The 17,871-nt window shown below is 33.0% G+C and overlaps 1 protein-coding gene across 1 annotated transcript; it reads left to right on the top strand.

The window, feature by feature from the left end:
- Positions 1-340: 340 nt before the first annotated feature.
- On the top strand, positions 341-11,125 carry LOC144438317 (divergent protein kinase domain 1C-like). The gene is made up of 3 exons (XM_078127383.1): positions 341-493; positions 7,281-8,132; positions 10,705-11,125. The coding sequence occupies exons 1-3, from the start codon at positions 341-343 to the stop codon at positions 10,903-10,905; spliced, it is 1,206 nt and encodes a 401-aa protein (XP_077983509.1). The 3' UTR covers positions 10,906-11,125.
- The last annotated feature ends 6,746 nt before the right edge of the window (positions 11,126-17,871 follow it).

Raw genomic sequence — 17,871 nt, 5'->3', positions numbered from 1 at the left:
CAGAACAACTCCCTGCACTCTCAAAATTCACTTTGGTCATTAAACTTATCAAATTTTATCGAGCTCTAATATTTTTTGTACGTCGCTTTCTGCTTTGCTGTTTATCAAGGCGCCATTTTGAATACAATACAATTTCTGAGCATGCGTAAATATGGTTTGTTTACAAACAAACACCGTAGGATGACCTGCAGACAACACTTCCGGGGTAAGTTCACCTTTAGAAACTAAACGTTGATCATCGTGTCTTTATTTCCGTGTGTAGACACGTAGCAGGTAGCAGGTAGCCGTGCTTCAGATAGTCAGATGTTTCCATTTCACTTTCAGATGTCTCTAAACTGTGATGAGAGTCCATAAAAAACAACTCCTGAAAGCGGTGACGGTGTGTTTCATCGTCGGGGTTGTCGTTTACGTCTTCCATCATGGACCACGGAAAGTGCTACATTTACCGGAGAGATGCACCGATGAGTACTCTAAGAAACTGCTGCAGACGTTGGTAAGTTTACGAAGCTGCAGTGTTGCTTAAACTATACTAGTAACATGTTTACACATATTCCCAACGCAAGAACATTACATTGCACTGTTATTCCACACATAACTGTTCTAAAAATGAAAACTTAAAAAAAAAACTTAAAAAAAAATAATATAACAATTTAAAGTTTAATTAGATTATCAAAAAACATAACACCGACAACATGTTTGTGAGATTTACGGTATCGAACATGATATTATCTACAATCAGAAAAAAACAGTTTGTATGGTTGTCATGCCCAAACATTTTCATTCTTCCAGTAGGGAAAGGCTCGTTAAGAACGGTGCCGTAAAACGGTCGTAGTTGGCGACGATGAAAAATTGCACACCCCTGTTATTTCTTTGAATGATAATAAGCTTTCGTTTGTCGACTCGTACAGATATCTTGGTGTATTTCTTCTTCATGGATGATGATGATATTACTAGACAAATGTGATTACTTTACATACGTGGTAACTTTCTCTGCAGGAATTTGCTATTTTGCACTAGTCAATTTAAGGTTTGAAGTCTTTTTGTTCTAATTTATACTGTTGTCATCTGTGGTCAAATTTTAAGTTGAAAACATACAACAAAGTTCGAGTTGCGTACAATAATTGTTTTAGAATTTAAATTTTTTTTTTTCCAGGTAATTGAGAATTATAGTTAATCGATAATCTAAGTAAGCTTAAATGGCCTAAACTTTGTTTCAGTAATAATTTAGTAGCATTATTTATATTATATGTATTTATTATATTTGATGTATTTTTCAATGATAAAATCCTAGCTTCCTTGCTATTCCTTTCTCCTCCAACAAAAATATCATACACAGCCACATTAGACATAGACCTGGTACATACAATGTGTATGCATTATTTCTATAAACTAATGTACCAAATGCAACATTATAGCTAACAACAATTCATTAATATTACTTGACATTCTATATTTTCATTAACTTTCTCTTCCTCTATCTGTCTAGAATTTCATTGCATGTCATGTATGATAAAAAAAAATTTCAGAAGAAAAAAAGTAGTTTATATCCTTAAGAAATTAAGTTGAAAAACTTGGATCTATTTTGTCTTCAAATTACTGACATAATTGATTAAAAAGTACAATTAGGAGAGTCCTCTCTAATAAGAGACACAGTTTTAGTTTGTAAGGAAAATTGGATTTTCTTGTCCGTAACCCACAAAGGGATAATACAAGAGCTCCAACTGATGATGCATCACACAATATCGTTGTGCGTCAGTGGTGTGTCAAATTGGTTAATAGGGTGCACACTATTTGTCAGTCAATGCTCCCTTTGAAAGTAAAGAATTGTCAGGGTAATCAATCATTATACAACTCCATTTGACATGTGCTAATTATGACAACAGCAAGAATTCTTTGGCTTCGGAAATTTAGAGCTGAATCTACAATGTATAGAGTTTGATTTTCTGTTCAGTATAAAAGGCCTTGTTCTGTTTATCCAATGAGTATACATGAAGAGCTGATCCCTTCATTATTTTCTGTTACTAATAAAAAACATTATTTTCAAATGTCACTTGAAATTTAACTATAGAATTGATCCCTTTTGATTTTCTGTTCACTACGAGAAGCCTAATTGTTCTGTTTTTACCCAATGGGCACATGTTGATCTAGCTTTTGATTATTTTCTGTTGCCATTAAATCAAACAGTTTATTTCAAGTGCCATTTTATGAGAGTTACTGTGCGTCAAATCTCAATGGACTAAGCTCTTACATACAAGCATTATTGAAAAAAATAGCACCAACAGCATTGTAGCACATATTAAATTATATACATACAGAATTCATTTAAACTCATTCTGCAGTCTAGGACCAAAACTCATATTTTCACTTCTAAATTCAAATTGTAAAATACCGTAGCTTTAGCTTTAATGAATAACAACATCTCTGATCATCTAGTTCCAGTTTTCCATACAGTCAGTATTTTATCAGGAGTTTGAATTTTTTCTAATAATCGAGTTTTATAGCATGCAATTATGTAACACAGCATATGACCTAGCTCTCGTAGTACTTCAAGAAATACTTCAACTCATTTGATAGGATTTAGTGTATACATTTTCATATTAAACTTCACCAAAATTCTCATCTAATCTGCCCCAAAATTCTTACTTTTTTTTGAACACTTTCCCAACTAAACACCCTAAGTAACATTCTCACCGGTAATAAGCTCAGTGATTTTTTTATTTAAGTCGTCCACAGACAGACATACAGACATACAGACAGACATACATACATACATACATACATACATACATACATACATACATACATACATACATACATACAGACATACAGACAGACAGACAGACAGACAGACAGACAGACAGACAGTTGGATAGACACTTCACCATGACTCTATAACATGACTGAACCTTGGAGTTCTTAGTTGTACAAAAATCAGAAAACTCATACAAGATACTGAAACTTAATGTTGGCATACCTTCAGTAAATTAACTCCCAGTATAATGTGATTTATGTGGATTTATGAAACAACATGTCAATGTTCAGTACTTGTATATTATTTCTTTGATTGGTGACAATATAAAAAAAGTAAAAATGAAAAGATTTAAAGGCCAATGATTCAATCCCAGGTTTTCACATTAGTGTTATATTTCATATCAATGTAGCCATAAGAGTCATATAGTGTGTTCATTGTCTATGTTTAAAGAAGTAAAGACATGAAGCAAAAAAAAAAGAAGTAAATGTGTGTTTCTGATAACATGGCCTCACAGAATAGAGTAGGTACAATGTAGGTCGGATTTTGTTTCATTTTAAATTTTTTTAATTGTTTTTATTTTTGAAAAATAATCCTTTTTAATTGACCCAACACCAAACAAATTGTCAGTCAGAATACCCATTCTGTGATAGTTTGATGAAATATGTACAGACATCACTGGGGAAAGAAAAAAGATGTGCATGAGGTCAAGAAAGCAGAGAATTTCTTATCTTTCTGCTTTAAATGTTTTTAAAAATGTTCAGGGTCGGAGGCTTAAACTAGGGTCGGTCAGGTTATCGGAAACATACTATTTTTTTTTTATTTGCCTGATGTACATATTTTCTGTGTTTCATTTTTTGCAGTTTTTAGACAAACTTTAAGTGGCCATATGGATGAGGATTAGGTATTTATTTTTGATTTTTTGATTTATAAAACAATTTTATCATTGCTTCCTATTTGAAAAATCAACGTGAAACAATATATTCCAAGTCCTTTTTTGCAAATCAATAAATTGAAAAAGCATAATAACTGTGCAAAATGTTTGTTATTGTACGTACAATAACAAACTTTTTACACATTATTTTTTAGCTTTTTGCAATGTATTGAGTTACAAGCACAGACTTTGTCAATCTTGTTTTACACTGATTTTTCAAGTAGGATGCCATGATAAAATTGTTTTATAAATTAAAAAAATCCAAAATAAATACCTAATCCTCATCCATATTGACCACTTTAATTAATCTAATTTGATCCATAATTAATATTGTACATTTAGAGAGAACATGAACAAGTCAATAATTCCAGTATTGTCCTAGCAAGGTGTACTGATGATGAATCTAAACACATGTTACAAATATTGGTAAGTTTAGACTTCAGAAATCACTTAAAAATCCAACCAAATTCTGACAAATACATGTTACTATTTTCCAAGCTATAGCCACTGTGGTAAATTTGCATACCATGCACAGTATTAAAATATAGCTGCACTTGCTGTAACTGGAACATTTAAACAAAATTGTTTATTTAGATATCATGACTTACATCTCATCTCTTCAAGCAGTAAATCACTTTGTCATCATTACTTACTTCCTTTCTGTTTCTGTCCTCTGTGCCTAGAGCTTGGCGAGATTAGGCACACTATAAATCACCTTTATTAATAATATTATTATTATTATTATTAATTACTCATAATACAGCAGACCCTGGACAGTATTGAATTACCTTTGGGTAAGTGTATTTGTGTAGACTGTAGGAAGATATGTCATGTTGTTCCACCCACTCCGGCCTCAATCCTCTCTCCCAGGGGTTGACCGATGTGGGATGGCACCCTATCATGGCGTACCTTACAGACTAGTATTATGCAGCTGAGTTACACAACTGAAATATGGTATACTAAATCCAATCCGCACAGTCCGCACCCAAAAACCAGCAACCCAACACAATCACAGTTTCAACCTGTTGCTTATGGATAAAATTGACCCCTAATTAACATGTACAATGTCTAATTAGTCAATTTTCTGTGAATATATTAATTGTTGATTGTCTGATTGAAAAAAAATACTCAAGTTACAGCTAGTGCAGCTTAATAATACATCATAAAAAAATTCTGTTTGTGTTTGAACTGCCCAGCAGAAAACATGATGTTTTATTGTACAATATAAAGATATACACTTGTATGTTTAGTCTAACATTTCATACATACTTTAAACCAACAAGCAAAGCACACAAGAGACAAATTTACTAGATCTGAAAATTACTCAGCTGTGCAAAACACACTTTGCCAGGGTTCATAGAAAGTTTACTGCATCATTACAAATTGTCGGTCAGTTTATGTCGCTGTTGAAGCACAAATGTAATGTCTCATTAACTCACTCTTTCACACATACATGTAACATAAAATTACAAACACAGAAATATGTTAAATCCATTTAGTAATCTGTGGCATGGTAAAAGCTTCAAGATAAAGGAATGTTAACAATATCCAATTGAAGTCTTACACATTTATATTTTATAAGGATGTCCGTTTCATCACCACTGTACATTTCACCACTGTACATTTCACCACTGTACATTTCACCATTTCACCACTGTACATTTCACCACTGTACATTTCACCACTGTACATTTCACCACGGTACATTTCACCACTGTACATTTTCACTGTGTACATTTCACCATGTACATTTCACCATGTACATTTTCACTGTGTACATTTCACCATGTACATTTTCACTGTGTACATTTCACCATGTACATTTCACCATGTACATTTTCACTGTGTACATTTCACCATGTACATTTTCACTGTGTACATTTCACCATGTACATTTTTCACTGTGTACATTCCACCATGTACATTTTCACTGTGTACATTTCACCATGGACATTTCACCATGTACATTTCACCATGTACATTTTCACTGTGTACATTTCACCATGTACATTTTCACTGTGTACATTTCACCATGTACATTTTCACTGTGTACATTTCACCATGGACATTTCACCATGTACATTTCACCATGTACATTTTCACTGTGTACATTTCACCATGTACATTTTCACTGTGTACATTTCACCATGTACATTTCACCATGTACATTTTCACTGTGTACATTTCACCATGTACATTTTCACTGTGTACATTTCACCATGTACATTTCACCATGTACATTTTCACTGTGTACATTTTCTTTGTGTACATTTCACCATGTACATTTCACTGTGCACTTTCACTTATCTCTAATGGCAAAGTATAAAGTGCTTCTAAACAAGTTCTTCATGGATGATTACCAGTAAATGAGTTTGAAAAAATGACTTGACTGTAGTTTTTCATTTAAGCTGGCTTTTAAAAAATGATTTGAATAAGGCAAAATAAAAAATATTGTGTGTTTCCGATAACCCAACCGACCCTAGTGTAAGCTGTCTATCTAACATTTTTTAAACCTTTAAAACAAAAAGATAAGAAATTCTTTGTCTTCTTGACCTCCATGCATATCTGTTTTATTTCATCAAACTATCACAGAAGGGATGTTCTGACCAATATTTTTTTTTTTTTTGGGGGGGGGGGGGGGGGGGGGGGTGAAACAATATTTTTCAAAATTAAAAACAATTAAAAAGATAAAATAAAATAAAATAAAATCCTAACCTACCTCTACTCTATTTTCAAAGGCTGTTTATTAGAAATACACACATTTTTTTCGCCTTATTACCAGCAATAGATAAGTACAACAATGACATTATGAATTATTTGATTTGAATCATATGATCTTTGGCTTTGAACTAGAATTTTTAGATTGCTTGAATCTGAAATTGGTATAAAAATGTTAAAAGAATTATTCAGTAACTGAAATTCCATTTTTTCAGGTTATCTTAATTGTAACCACTGGATAATATGTTTTGGTGTAATTTAGAAATCATTTCAGTGGAAGCTAAAAATTGTACGTTCACATTTTTGACTTGCTTTCTGAAAGGTTCATGCATTTTCACTAATTTAGCTCATTAGAGTGTATCACATTTCAATGCTGCAGGCTGTTAAGGCGTAATTGAAATCACCTGTGGTATAAATGTAACTATGTGAAGTTGTCACTGGTTTGTAATTCAGACTCAGATTGAATGACTTGATTCGATTTGTATCCAAGTGTCAGCTAAATTGGCAAGCTAGAAGGATGCCAACATCATACCCAACATAAGGGTGGCCTTCTTTATTTATATTTTTCTCATGTCTGCACCAGCCCTATATTTCTTAATATGACCAAACAATGAAATGAAAATATCACCCTCTATGGCCAGATCAGTGAAAAAAAATATTTTCTTCTGTATTTTTCTGGTTTTTTTTTACCAAAATGAAATCTTAGGGTGTAATGATAAGGGGAAAAATGAAAGGGTCACAGTAAGGATCCAGATTCAACATCGAATGGGTTGCTGCAGTCCAAATCTGAATCTGAATATAGTGCCGACTTCACAGCCATGATAAATAATCGCCGTTTTTGAATGTCAACAAAAATGTACATTTTTGTTTTGATTGCAGTGTGACCTTTACCAAGCCAATAAAATAGATGGAAACCTATGTCCAAACCTTTGCACAGAGCATTCAATCCAGTACAAGTCATGCCTGTATTTCAAGAGGGGTAAAAAAGTGATGTTAATGGACTGGAACCAGGAAGACGTCATCCTGAAAGCAAAACACAGCAACCTTGATGCTTTTTATCACCTTTTAGTCAAATTCACACAAAATGACAAAACAGTGACTCATATCCCAGATGTCGAAACGTTTAAAAAATTTGTTCACGATTCAGTGTATTTTGCATTTGGCCGATCACAAGAGTTTGATAAAATTGAACTTCTGAAGAGAATGTGGACGAAAAACATTGAGAGTGTCGAAAGTATGACGCTGGCAGAGAAAGAAAGTTTATGGAGTCTACTACAACAGGATGAGTATATATATATGAAATATTTTAATGATAAACATCTACCGAAAGTGTTTGGCTCGTGTGGGCATTTTTACGCCATGGAGTACATACCGACAGGAAAGATGTTAAACCCTAGTATTTTGAGTCTTGAGGAAAACTTCAACGCCGCTCCTTGGCCAAACAGAGCACGAATAGCATTAGGTTTCTTAGACTTGATTGCAAATTTGGATAATGCGTACGGTGATGTCATGCATTTATGTGATGTTAAAAATGAAAACTTCGGTGTACGTAAAGATTTCTCTATCGTGGCGATTGATATTGACATGGCATTCCTGAATAAACATATGGAGGAAACATTGGCACAACCAAATTGCACCACGAATGAAGAATGTGATTTCTTTGATTGCCATGGAAACTGTGATATGAAAACAAAGAAATGTACAAAGGACAGAAAAGACCACAACTTACAGGTAAACTTGAAAAAGTCTTGTCACTAATATGAATGATTTCGGTCTGGACATACTTTTACACCCAAAATTGTGCAGTGAATGTTAGGAAGTTATGAGAGTCAATTAACTACATGTACAGTGGTCTAGAAACCCCTCAACTAACTATATGTACAGTGGTCTAGAAACCCCTCAAATCAAGTTATGAGAGTTTCAATTAACTACATGTACAGTGGTCTAGAAACCCCTCAACTAACTACATGTACAGTGGTCTAGAAACCCCTCAAATCAAGTTATGAGAGTTTCAATTAACTACATGTACAGTGGTCTAGAAACCCCTCAAATCAAGTTTCATGATTACCTCACAAGACATTAAGTTGATATAGAAAATAGTACTAGTAGTACATTATTCTAAGAGCTAGAGTGTATATATCAGCTGATTCTGGAATATGAAAATGATAACTTACTAAAACTCAAAACTATTACAAAATTAACATGAAACAGCACTGCAGGAAACAAAATTGTATTTTTGTAAACTTTTAGTTCTGGAGAATAATTTCATGATTTTTACATCACTTACATTATGTGCAATTGCCAACAAACACTCAGCTGAAAACCATTCCCTCATTCACTGCTCAGTGGAAGTCCTTTCCCATTGGACACATACACTGCCTTATGAGAATGACCAGCAAATAATACCAGTATGTGCATATATTCAATTCAAATAAAACAAATAAGTGTTTCTCAGCAATTGTGCCTAATGTTTATTATGTAAAATCATGAAATGACTCCAGAACCAAAGTTTACAATCAAATTCCTTTATATCCCTGCAGTGTTGCTCCCGAATAATCAGTGTATAATGATACTCAACAATTATACGCAGCTGTGAACACTTACAATGACATATCTTGACTCTGCGGGCAACTATATAATATAAATAGCCATAATGTATGATCAGTGCTATCAATATTCTGAAATGAATTTCTAAGGAAACCATGGCAACCGTTCATCAGTTATAAGATTCAATTATATATGATGAAATATATCAGGCATATTAAAGCTGTGACCTTTCTCCCTTTCTGAGACTTAATTTCATATAATGAAATATATGAACAAAATTAAAACTCCCTTTTTATAATCAGCAGAAACCTATAATTACTGAGTCTCTGTCCTAAACCTTATAAAGAGCTGAATGCCATACAAGAGGGGAATATAAATATTGACAATCAAACAAAACCAGTCTTGATGTGTTTACTGTGTTTAAGTTAACTTTAATTTGACGAATTCGAACCATGTGTCACAAACAGTGCCCAGGTGTGAGTAAAATCTAATAAAACTTTCTTTTACATGAATACTATTAATCAGCGACAGTCCTGCCTAATTTATCTGTATTGCATTAGATGACATAGGGTTATATGACTACCTAGGGAAACCATAGAAGTTGTAGAATTAAAGTCTTTGGAAACCTATATCTCAATGGCCCACTAAGGTTTTATTGTATAATTTGTATTATTCTGGTAAATTTTTACTGTTTTGTTAACTTGGAAACTAAAGTTTTCATGTAAAAGTCTACTTTACTCATTTTAACAGAAAAAAATCGTCAGTTTCCTCACGTAAGCCTGCTAATCATTTGAAACTGTGTTTCAATCGGTGTATGTCATTTAATCTCACTGTTTGTACATTTCAACCAGTGTAATTAAATCATTTAATCTAGTAAGCTGATGAACAATTTTGGTCATGTAAAACTCGTCAGAAATAGTCAGTTCTGGCAGTTAAATACTAAGATGTACACCCTACACTATACAGGATATTTAATTTGCCATTTGACAAAAGATTATTAAATTTTTTTTTTTTTTTAATATTTTTTTTTTAAAGCTTTTTTAGCTTTTTAGAAAATTAAGCTTCGAATGAAACATACATTAGTTAATTAACGCAGGTGAACACTCTAAATAAAATAGATTCCCCTTTTATCAAGGTTACTTATATTTTAAAATGGCACCAGCTGAGTTTATAGATGTACGTTTTGGGTGTAAAATTATGCTGCATATTTGAAAGGGCAATCGACATACTGAAACATACATAACCACCACTTGTAACTGACTGAACTCAAACCTGGTATCAAAATATCACTTATACATGAACCGACGACGTAATTTTTCATACATGTGAAAAAATGTCGTGGAAATCCATACTATGTAATCAACTGTTCTAACAATGCCAGACGACAATTGTAATGTTATAGAAGATATGCATTGACATATTAACGGTGTACTAGGAGAATTTAATTGACAAAATTATGTATCCTAAATATTTTCACTTGAATAAAAAAAAGCTTATAAACTAAGCCTGTGCCACTTAATCAAAATGAATTGTATGTGCATAAAACTTCTGAAGTCGTAATCTAATGTCAGTTTGAAGTGAAGAAAAAGTTACCATTTAACATGGTGGATTTGTACAGTCCTGATAACCAAGGAATGTTTGTCAGTTTGATATAGTATACATATGTCTGTATGTTTGAAATCTAGATGTATATATTATTGATGTTCTTCTTCAAAACTTCACCAACTAAAACAAATTTTCATCTCTTTCTTTACAGGCTATTTGTAGGAAGATTTTCATGTCAAAAAATGGCTTCCCAGGTTTGTTACGCTACCCACCGCCCTCTATCTATGAGAAGGTTAACGAACTATTACAAAAGTGTGTTGTTGAAAGTGACTTCAACCAGATGGCCTCCAAGACTGATGTCTACAAGAAGTTGTATGTTTTACTCAGTGACAGTTTGAGTATTCCGATATAATGATGTGAAGTTGAACAACGGAATGTGGTGAATCTTGTAGAAGACTTGACAAATAACCCAGTCAGATTTGTTTCTACTTTAGTACACTTGTGTTGATTACTTAGTGTTCTTTTCTATTCCCTCGCTGCTGAGAAAGCAGGTCATAACCCAGTAAAGCCAAATACCCTACATTCAGAGTGTACTTGTGTTCTCAACCACAGGACATATAATAGAGGTATTTAAATTATCCCCAAAACATAGACACCCCCCCCCCCCCCCCCCCCTTCCCCATCAACAACTCTCAATTTGAAAGTCGATTGACCATTGTACAATAAATCAGTCTTGATAAAGGTTGAAGAACAAGTTCTTTGAAGATAAATTTTGGCAAAAGTATATATGTTGGGATTTGTTAGATTTCACCACTGTTCGCCTTGTTTTCATCACAATCACGCTGGCCGTGTACAAATGTATAGGAAACGTTAAAGTGGCCATATGGATGAGAATTTGGTATTTATTTTGGATTTTTATTTGATAAAACAGCTCCACTATGTTTTTATACTTGAAAAAATAATGCGAAAGAGCATATACCAAGTCCATGTTCATAACTCAATACATTGCAAAAAGATGGAAAAAGTGTAAAAAGTTTGTTATTGTACGTACAATAACAAACATTTTATACATTGTTTAATGTTTTGCAGTTTATTGAGTTATGAACATAGACTTGGTATATGTTCTTTCGCATTATTTTTCAAGTAGAAAAACATAGTGAAGCTGTTTTATCAAATAAAAATCCAAAATAAATACCAAATTCTCATCCATATGGCCACTTTAACCTGAATGTGTCACTCCCATTGGTTAATATGAGTAGCCTTTCTAGAAACCAAAAGTATAATTATTCAGATTAGCTAGATACTAAGGACTTGCTGATATGATCACTATTGATGAGTGGCCTATGGATAAGTTACAACTTTGGAATTCATATTGGAAAAAAACACAATGGATTTCTATTTTAATAGGGATCACTACAAATTTTTATGTAAAAATGTATTTCTACATGACTACTAAAAACACAATAATTATGGACTGAAAAATGATGAAAAAGTAGCAATAGTAAAATTGTAATATAATATTTGTAAACAGAAGTAATAGCTTTTGTTACATTTCCCATTTACGTAGACAAGCGCCCTCTAGAGGTACACCTTGACACATGTCTCCAAGAAAATTGACAAATCATGAATCAGTACTCTTCCTGTATACTTATATTGGATGAAGTGCATAAGAGTCACTTATATTCCGATTTATGTGAAGACCTAATATGAAGGTTATTTAGTCCCACTTACCTGGCATCTCGCCACTGGGGGTTCTGCTTACGAGACCACACCAAATGAGAGTTGTGGGGAAACAAGATTTCAACTATCCCACGCAGGAAGTAGCCTCTGGAACAGTGCATCATGGGGAGTACTTCATGTCCAACATTGTAGGCTGAATGATTTGGGTACCTTCACTACTGATTATCACTTCTCAATCGACTGATGTATACTAATTACAGCAAAGTCAGGCCTCGTAAGCCCAATTTTTATACTTGGAAGGAATGTACTGTGTGACTTTCGTTGTGGGATAGTTAGAATGTGGTTTTCCCAGACTCCCGTCTGGTTGGTCTCATAGAAGAGCCCCCCAGTGGTGAGAGTCTGGGTAACCAAGACTAGAAATGTTTCTGAAATTAAACATATCAAATCATGTTTAGGATGCATGATCTTCCAAATTTCAAAAAAAAAAATGAAATATGAAATATTAAACATGACAAGTCCATCCATGGTGTGCAGGCATTGTTGTATTAACAAAGTTGCTTGCTAAATCTATAATTTTGAAACTTTAACAACATTTATTTTGATATTTTCTATTTTTGAAATCTATTTTCATGCTACGATTTAGTTACATTTTATTCAAGTGTTTTGTGCTTCATAACAAAATCCGTAATTTTGAGATGGAGATTTATTTCACACTTGAAAGAGGCTATATTTTGCATACATTATAAACACAGAAACCACCGAGGCATTGTTACACAACTGATTCGTAATTTACCAACCCACTTAGTTGCAGTACTCTTTCACATCACAGACAGAATAGTTTATAAGATAGGTTTTTTTCGTGTTTTTTTTTTTAGAAAAGTTCTATTTTGCATATATACAAATGAGAAATATTTGACAAAAAGAGCATGATTTAGAGTTTGTTTGTTGACTAATAATATTAACCATATAAAGTGTACAGTTACTGTAATAAACTATTTTATAGATTTTGTAGACACCAAGGGCATATAGGGTTAAAGCTGCACTGGCTGTAACTGAGATATTATTTTGTCAATCAGACAAACCATCAAGACATTCACTGAAAATTTGCTAAAATACCAATAATTAGACATTGTACATGATAATTAGAGGATGATTTCATCCATATACAGTAACACTGACAGATTGAAATCGTTATCCCCCTGAGGGTGCTGATTATTGGGTGCGGACCTTAAAATCAATTGGATTTGATCGATTGTATCACAATGTGAGTATATAGCTGCACAAAGAGAATTTCTTGATTTGGTCCATTATTTTCCCAATCCAAGCTATTCCGGTACTCTTTTTCCATTTTATTTTGTGCAACACTGGGTAATATTCCTAGTGATACTCTTATAATTTCCATGGTTACCAACTGTCATTTACTGTGTATACCACAAATGTTCTGGACATCTCTGCTATGTCTTGGGCCTACTATTAAGGCAGTCCAGCAAAGACTAGACAAAACATCTTATGACCATAAACACTTTTTTGCTTTTTGGCAGTCCCTGCATCTTCCCCCTGTTTGGAAATCATGATCAAGTACCCAAATCAACTCATTTCTTGCACATTGTAGATGTTGTAGTGTCCGATTTCTTTTAAACTTTGTTTACAGTTAATATACTGTTACAGAACAAGAGAAACACACACATTCACTATTTTTGGTACTTATCTTAGTTTTTACTGAATGAACTTGGCCATATTTGGTGTAAAAATCCACAATTTCTATAGTCTTGTGCCCCATTTCTTCCATATTGTAGACTTTGTGGTGTCTGATTTCTTTTAAATTTTTATTTACACACTACTAGCTGTTACAGAACAAGGGAAACACACACATTCATTATTTTTGGTACTTTATCACTCTTTTTACAGAACTCCATATTTTGTGTGCAAATCCACAATTTCTATAGTCTTCGTCATGTGACCCATGGATGAAAAATTTAGTATTTTAGGGGACTATGAAGACTAATTGTTGGTGTAAACAATGAAATAAACTGAAATTTTTCAGAAACCACGGAAGTCCAGTGAGAATTAGGGCTAAACATGTTGAATCAAGAACAGCTAAGGTGCAAAAATGTCATGTTTTATTTTGACTATCAATATAAATAGAAACACAAATTCTCAAGACACTATATATTAGTACGTAGAAGTGGAATGTTAAGTGCCTGTGTATGATTACACTTTAGTAAATGAATCACCTTGATCTTAAAAATTGGAAAATTTGTTGGGAAAAAAAAACCTTTTTGTGAACAAGTTATGTAAACTTTTAGAACAGCTCAATGCAATCTTGTTTTGGTATGATGGAGATTTGATCATTTAGATTTAATTGAAATGTGCATCAGGACTTTTTTTGCCAAGATTTTAAAGATTTGCAGAATTTGATTTAAAAAAAATAAAAAATCATTTTGTTTGTTAGGATCATTTTATTACAAAGCAATTTCATGAATTGCAGTATCAATATATCAGAATAGACCTGATAGCAATTTAGTCCTTTCTGTGTTTGTATATTAACCCAACAACAGATGTACAGAAAGATTTTACAATATATAGAAAGGGGAACATCACACCAGAAAATGAACAAGGCATTTTCATAAACTTCTTGTAACCTAGAATCCAGTAACGTTGGGATTTTCTCTCACTTATCCACTAAGTATAAGTATATAGCCTGGTATTTTACTATGACAGTCATATAGTGAAACCTAAAATTATATAAATTATGATTTCCCTGCAGTGACATTGAAAATAGGTCATTAGCAAAATACCAGGAATGGTAGGAGCAAAGTGACAGTGAAATCTCCACATGACGTTGGTGGAGGGTCAGTCTATGGTTGGATTCAAGTTTGGGGTTCTGGAGAATCATTTCATGGCTGTAAAGTTTGTTTGGTAATACCAAGAAACACCAAATTATGTTTACCTGCCAAACGTTAGAAAATATTTCAACATTTACAGCTCTTTATAAATGACAATTGTTTTATTTCCAAGACATAATAGAATTGTCTAGATTCATTCCCACCAACAGCCATCATTTTAGTATCGAACTGTACACTTTTTACTCAGAGTATAGCTGTGATGTAATACTTGGGCACGAACCATTGTAGACTAAGTATTATACGTCGTGTTGTTCAGCCCTATCAGGTTTACCGTGACGTGACTGCTGGCATGGCATAAATGTTGTATCTTACAGATTAGAAACATTGATATACATTGTGACAATATCTGCCTTTAGAACATAAACATTATATATATATAATAATTATATATTTCATCTGTGATAATTTGAATATTCATAATCTGTATTCTTAGAGTATATACACAACAGAATTTTATCTTTACATTATTTTACACTTCTGTTAGTTTTCAAAAAAAAAATATCTTGGCTAGATTTGTAGAATTACTTAATTCATGATCATATTTATGATAAAGAATTTGGTATGAAAATTCATATTTTCACAATAAGAATTCTTCCACAGTTCAAAAGGTCATTGTAAGATGGCAAATGATGAACATGTGATATGTCACCCAGAAATGAATCAAGAGTGTTCCAAGTTGCGAAAATTAACGGTGCAACAAAACTGAGTTCCAAATGACAATGAACTGTTCTTTTTGTGTGTATTTCCAGTCAAATTGGTGCATGGTAAGACTGTGTGGTGCCTTAATAATAGTCTTTTACTAAATAGTAAAATCACTTTCCTGGATATTGACATTGTGGATCCATAACCAAGAATCCAAGATTAGAGTTTTTTTGCAAAGTATAGTTACCATAACATCATTATAATTTGGACCAAGCGTTGATGTTTCTCTGTGTCTATCTGGGTGCCTATTTTTGAGTCTGTGTGTAACTGTGTAACAGTGTTTCACTGCAGGGATAATTAATAAAGGTTACTAGACACATTCTCACAAGCCAGAGCCTGTATTTCTGCTTAACCCTTTCATGACTGGAGACGAGTTTTAAATAATTTTGGGACCCAATTTATGTGAACATTTTCATAGTTATAATAATATTACTTCATTACGAAATAACATTTCTTTAATTCCAGTCTAAAATGAAGTTGATATATGCCAAAAACTTACATAAAAACAAGAATTTTGTTCAAATAATTTTGGCGGCAAAGTTTTCAGTACTGAATGGGTTAAGCAATGGACGGTGCTGTAAAGATGCCTGTGGTTAAGTATGTTGACTAGACACAACACTTTCAAAATATGACATTATCTCAGACAACGAACGTACTGTCTGAATTGTTATTCAAAGCAATGTCTTCACCAAATACTATGTCTGTGAGTGTTGTATTGTAACAAACTGTCATTGACATATGTTACAGTTACACATTTTAAAGGACCATTCAGAGTCAACAGGAAAAACTGATGATGGGTTAAACTATAGTGAGTGATGTTGTGAAGACTGTGCCTTACTAAAATCTGTAATTTTGATTGTAGATCTGTGGACATAACAGTTAATATTTCATTAGAAAATTGTACCGTGCATAGTGAAACTGATGTATGATATTACTGTATATTATCAATCCACCGAATTTTCATACAAATGAGAACTGTGTGTTTGTTTTGACAACGCCCGTATCTAGAAGAATATTCGTGAATATAGTATGAATATTAATGTAACTCACAGCCTTTACCTTTATTTTTGTGAAGAAAACAGTGCCCTCTATGGTCAGTTTTCACAGCCTTGTTGACCTCTGTTTATTTTTGTGAAGAGAAAACACACAAAAACTTCTGCTTTGTAAATTTTTGCACATTTTAATAAACATACTGGTTGTAAACTGCAAATGTTGTACAAAAATAATTGTCTTTTCAAAATGTCACACAGAAAAAAAATGTGAATGGATAAAACTTGTACCCAGAGAGTTCTCCTTCAATTTACATGTATAATACAAAAAATGGAATTATGTCCTACATACTGCCTGATGCTTAAAATACACCAGAATTTATCAAAGTTAACTAAAGTTTACATATCAAATAGCTATCAATTGCCTTTCTGTCTTCAAAATGAACAACTTCGGTAATTACCAATAAAAAAGGGAACAGGTACATGTAACTCGGACGGTAATTTCTTCATGTAGTCAAAAGAGCAACAACATATAATTTTGAGTTGAGATCACTATTCTCATTTCTAATTCCACCTGAAATGACTTATTTTACAAATCTGAATCTTTCATTGATCATTAGATAGTAGAAAAGTTTTACAAAAAGTTTTATACATTTTTTTTACAAATTTGAATCTTTCATTGATCATATGATTAATTGTGGATTCCTGATTATTTTATATTTTGCTTATATCTTAGACTGTAAGATACATCGTGCTGTTCCGCCCTCACTCGCCTCCTCTCGTGGGACGGGTTGGCCAATGGTGCCCTGTCACGACGTACCTTACCGACTACTTATATGTGAGATTTTTGACACAAACTCAATGTTCATACTCAATAAAATCTAGACAGCTCCTAATTTTCCCAAATTCTTGATACCTGAAATGGAATTTTATCACCTAGGCATGTCACAAAGGTAACAATTATTCAATTTCTTGGATAACATTAAGACTTCCACACACTACACATGCATTACTAACTATAGATGCCTGTGAGGATAAGTCAACCTTCTTGTTCTATTTTGACCCCCTAGCATGTGGGTAGAATGTTATTGAAGGTACTGA

The sequence above is a fragment of the Glandiceps talaboti genome, chromosome 7, assembly GCF_964340395.1.
Source record: "Glandiceps talaboti chromosome 7, keGlaTala1.1, whole genome shotgun sequence".
In the NCBI taxonomy this organism is placed as follows: Eukaryota; Metazoa; Hemichordata; class Enteropneusta; family Spengelidae; genus Glandiceps; species Glandiceps talaboti.
This window is presented reverse-complemented; position numbering and strand designations above follow the sequence as displayed.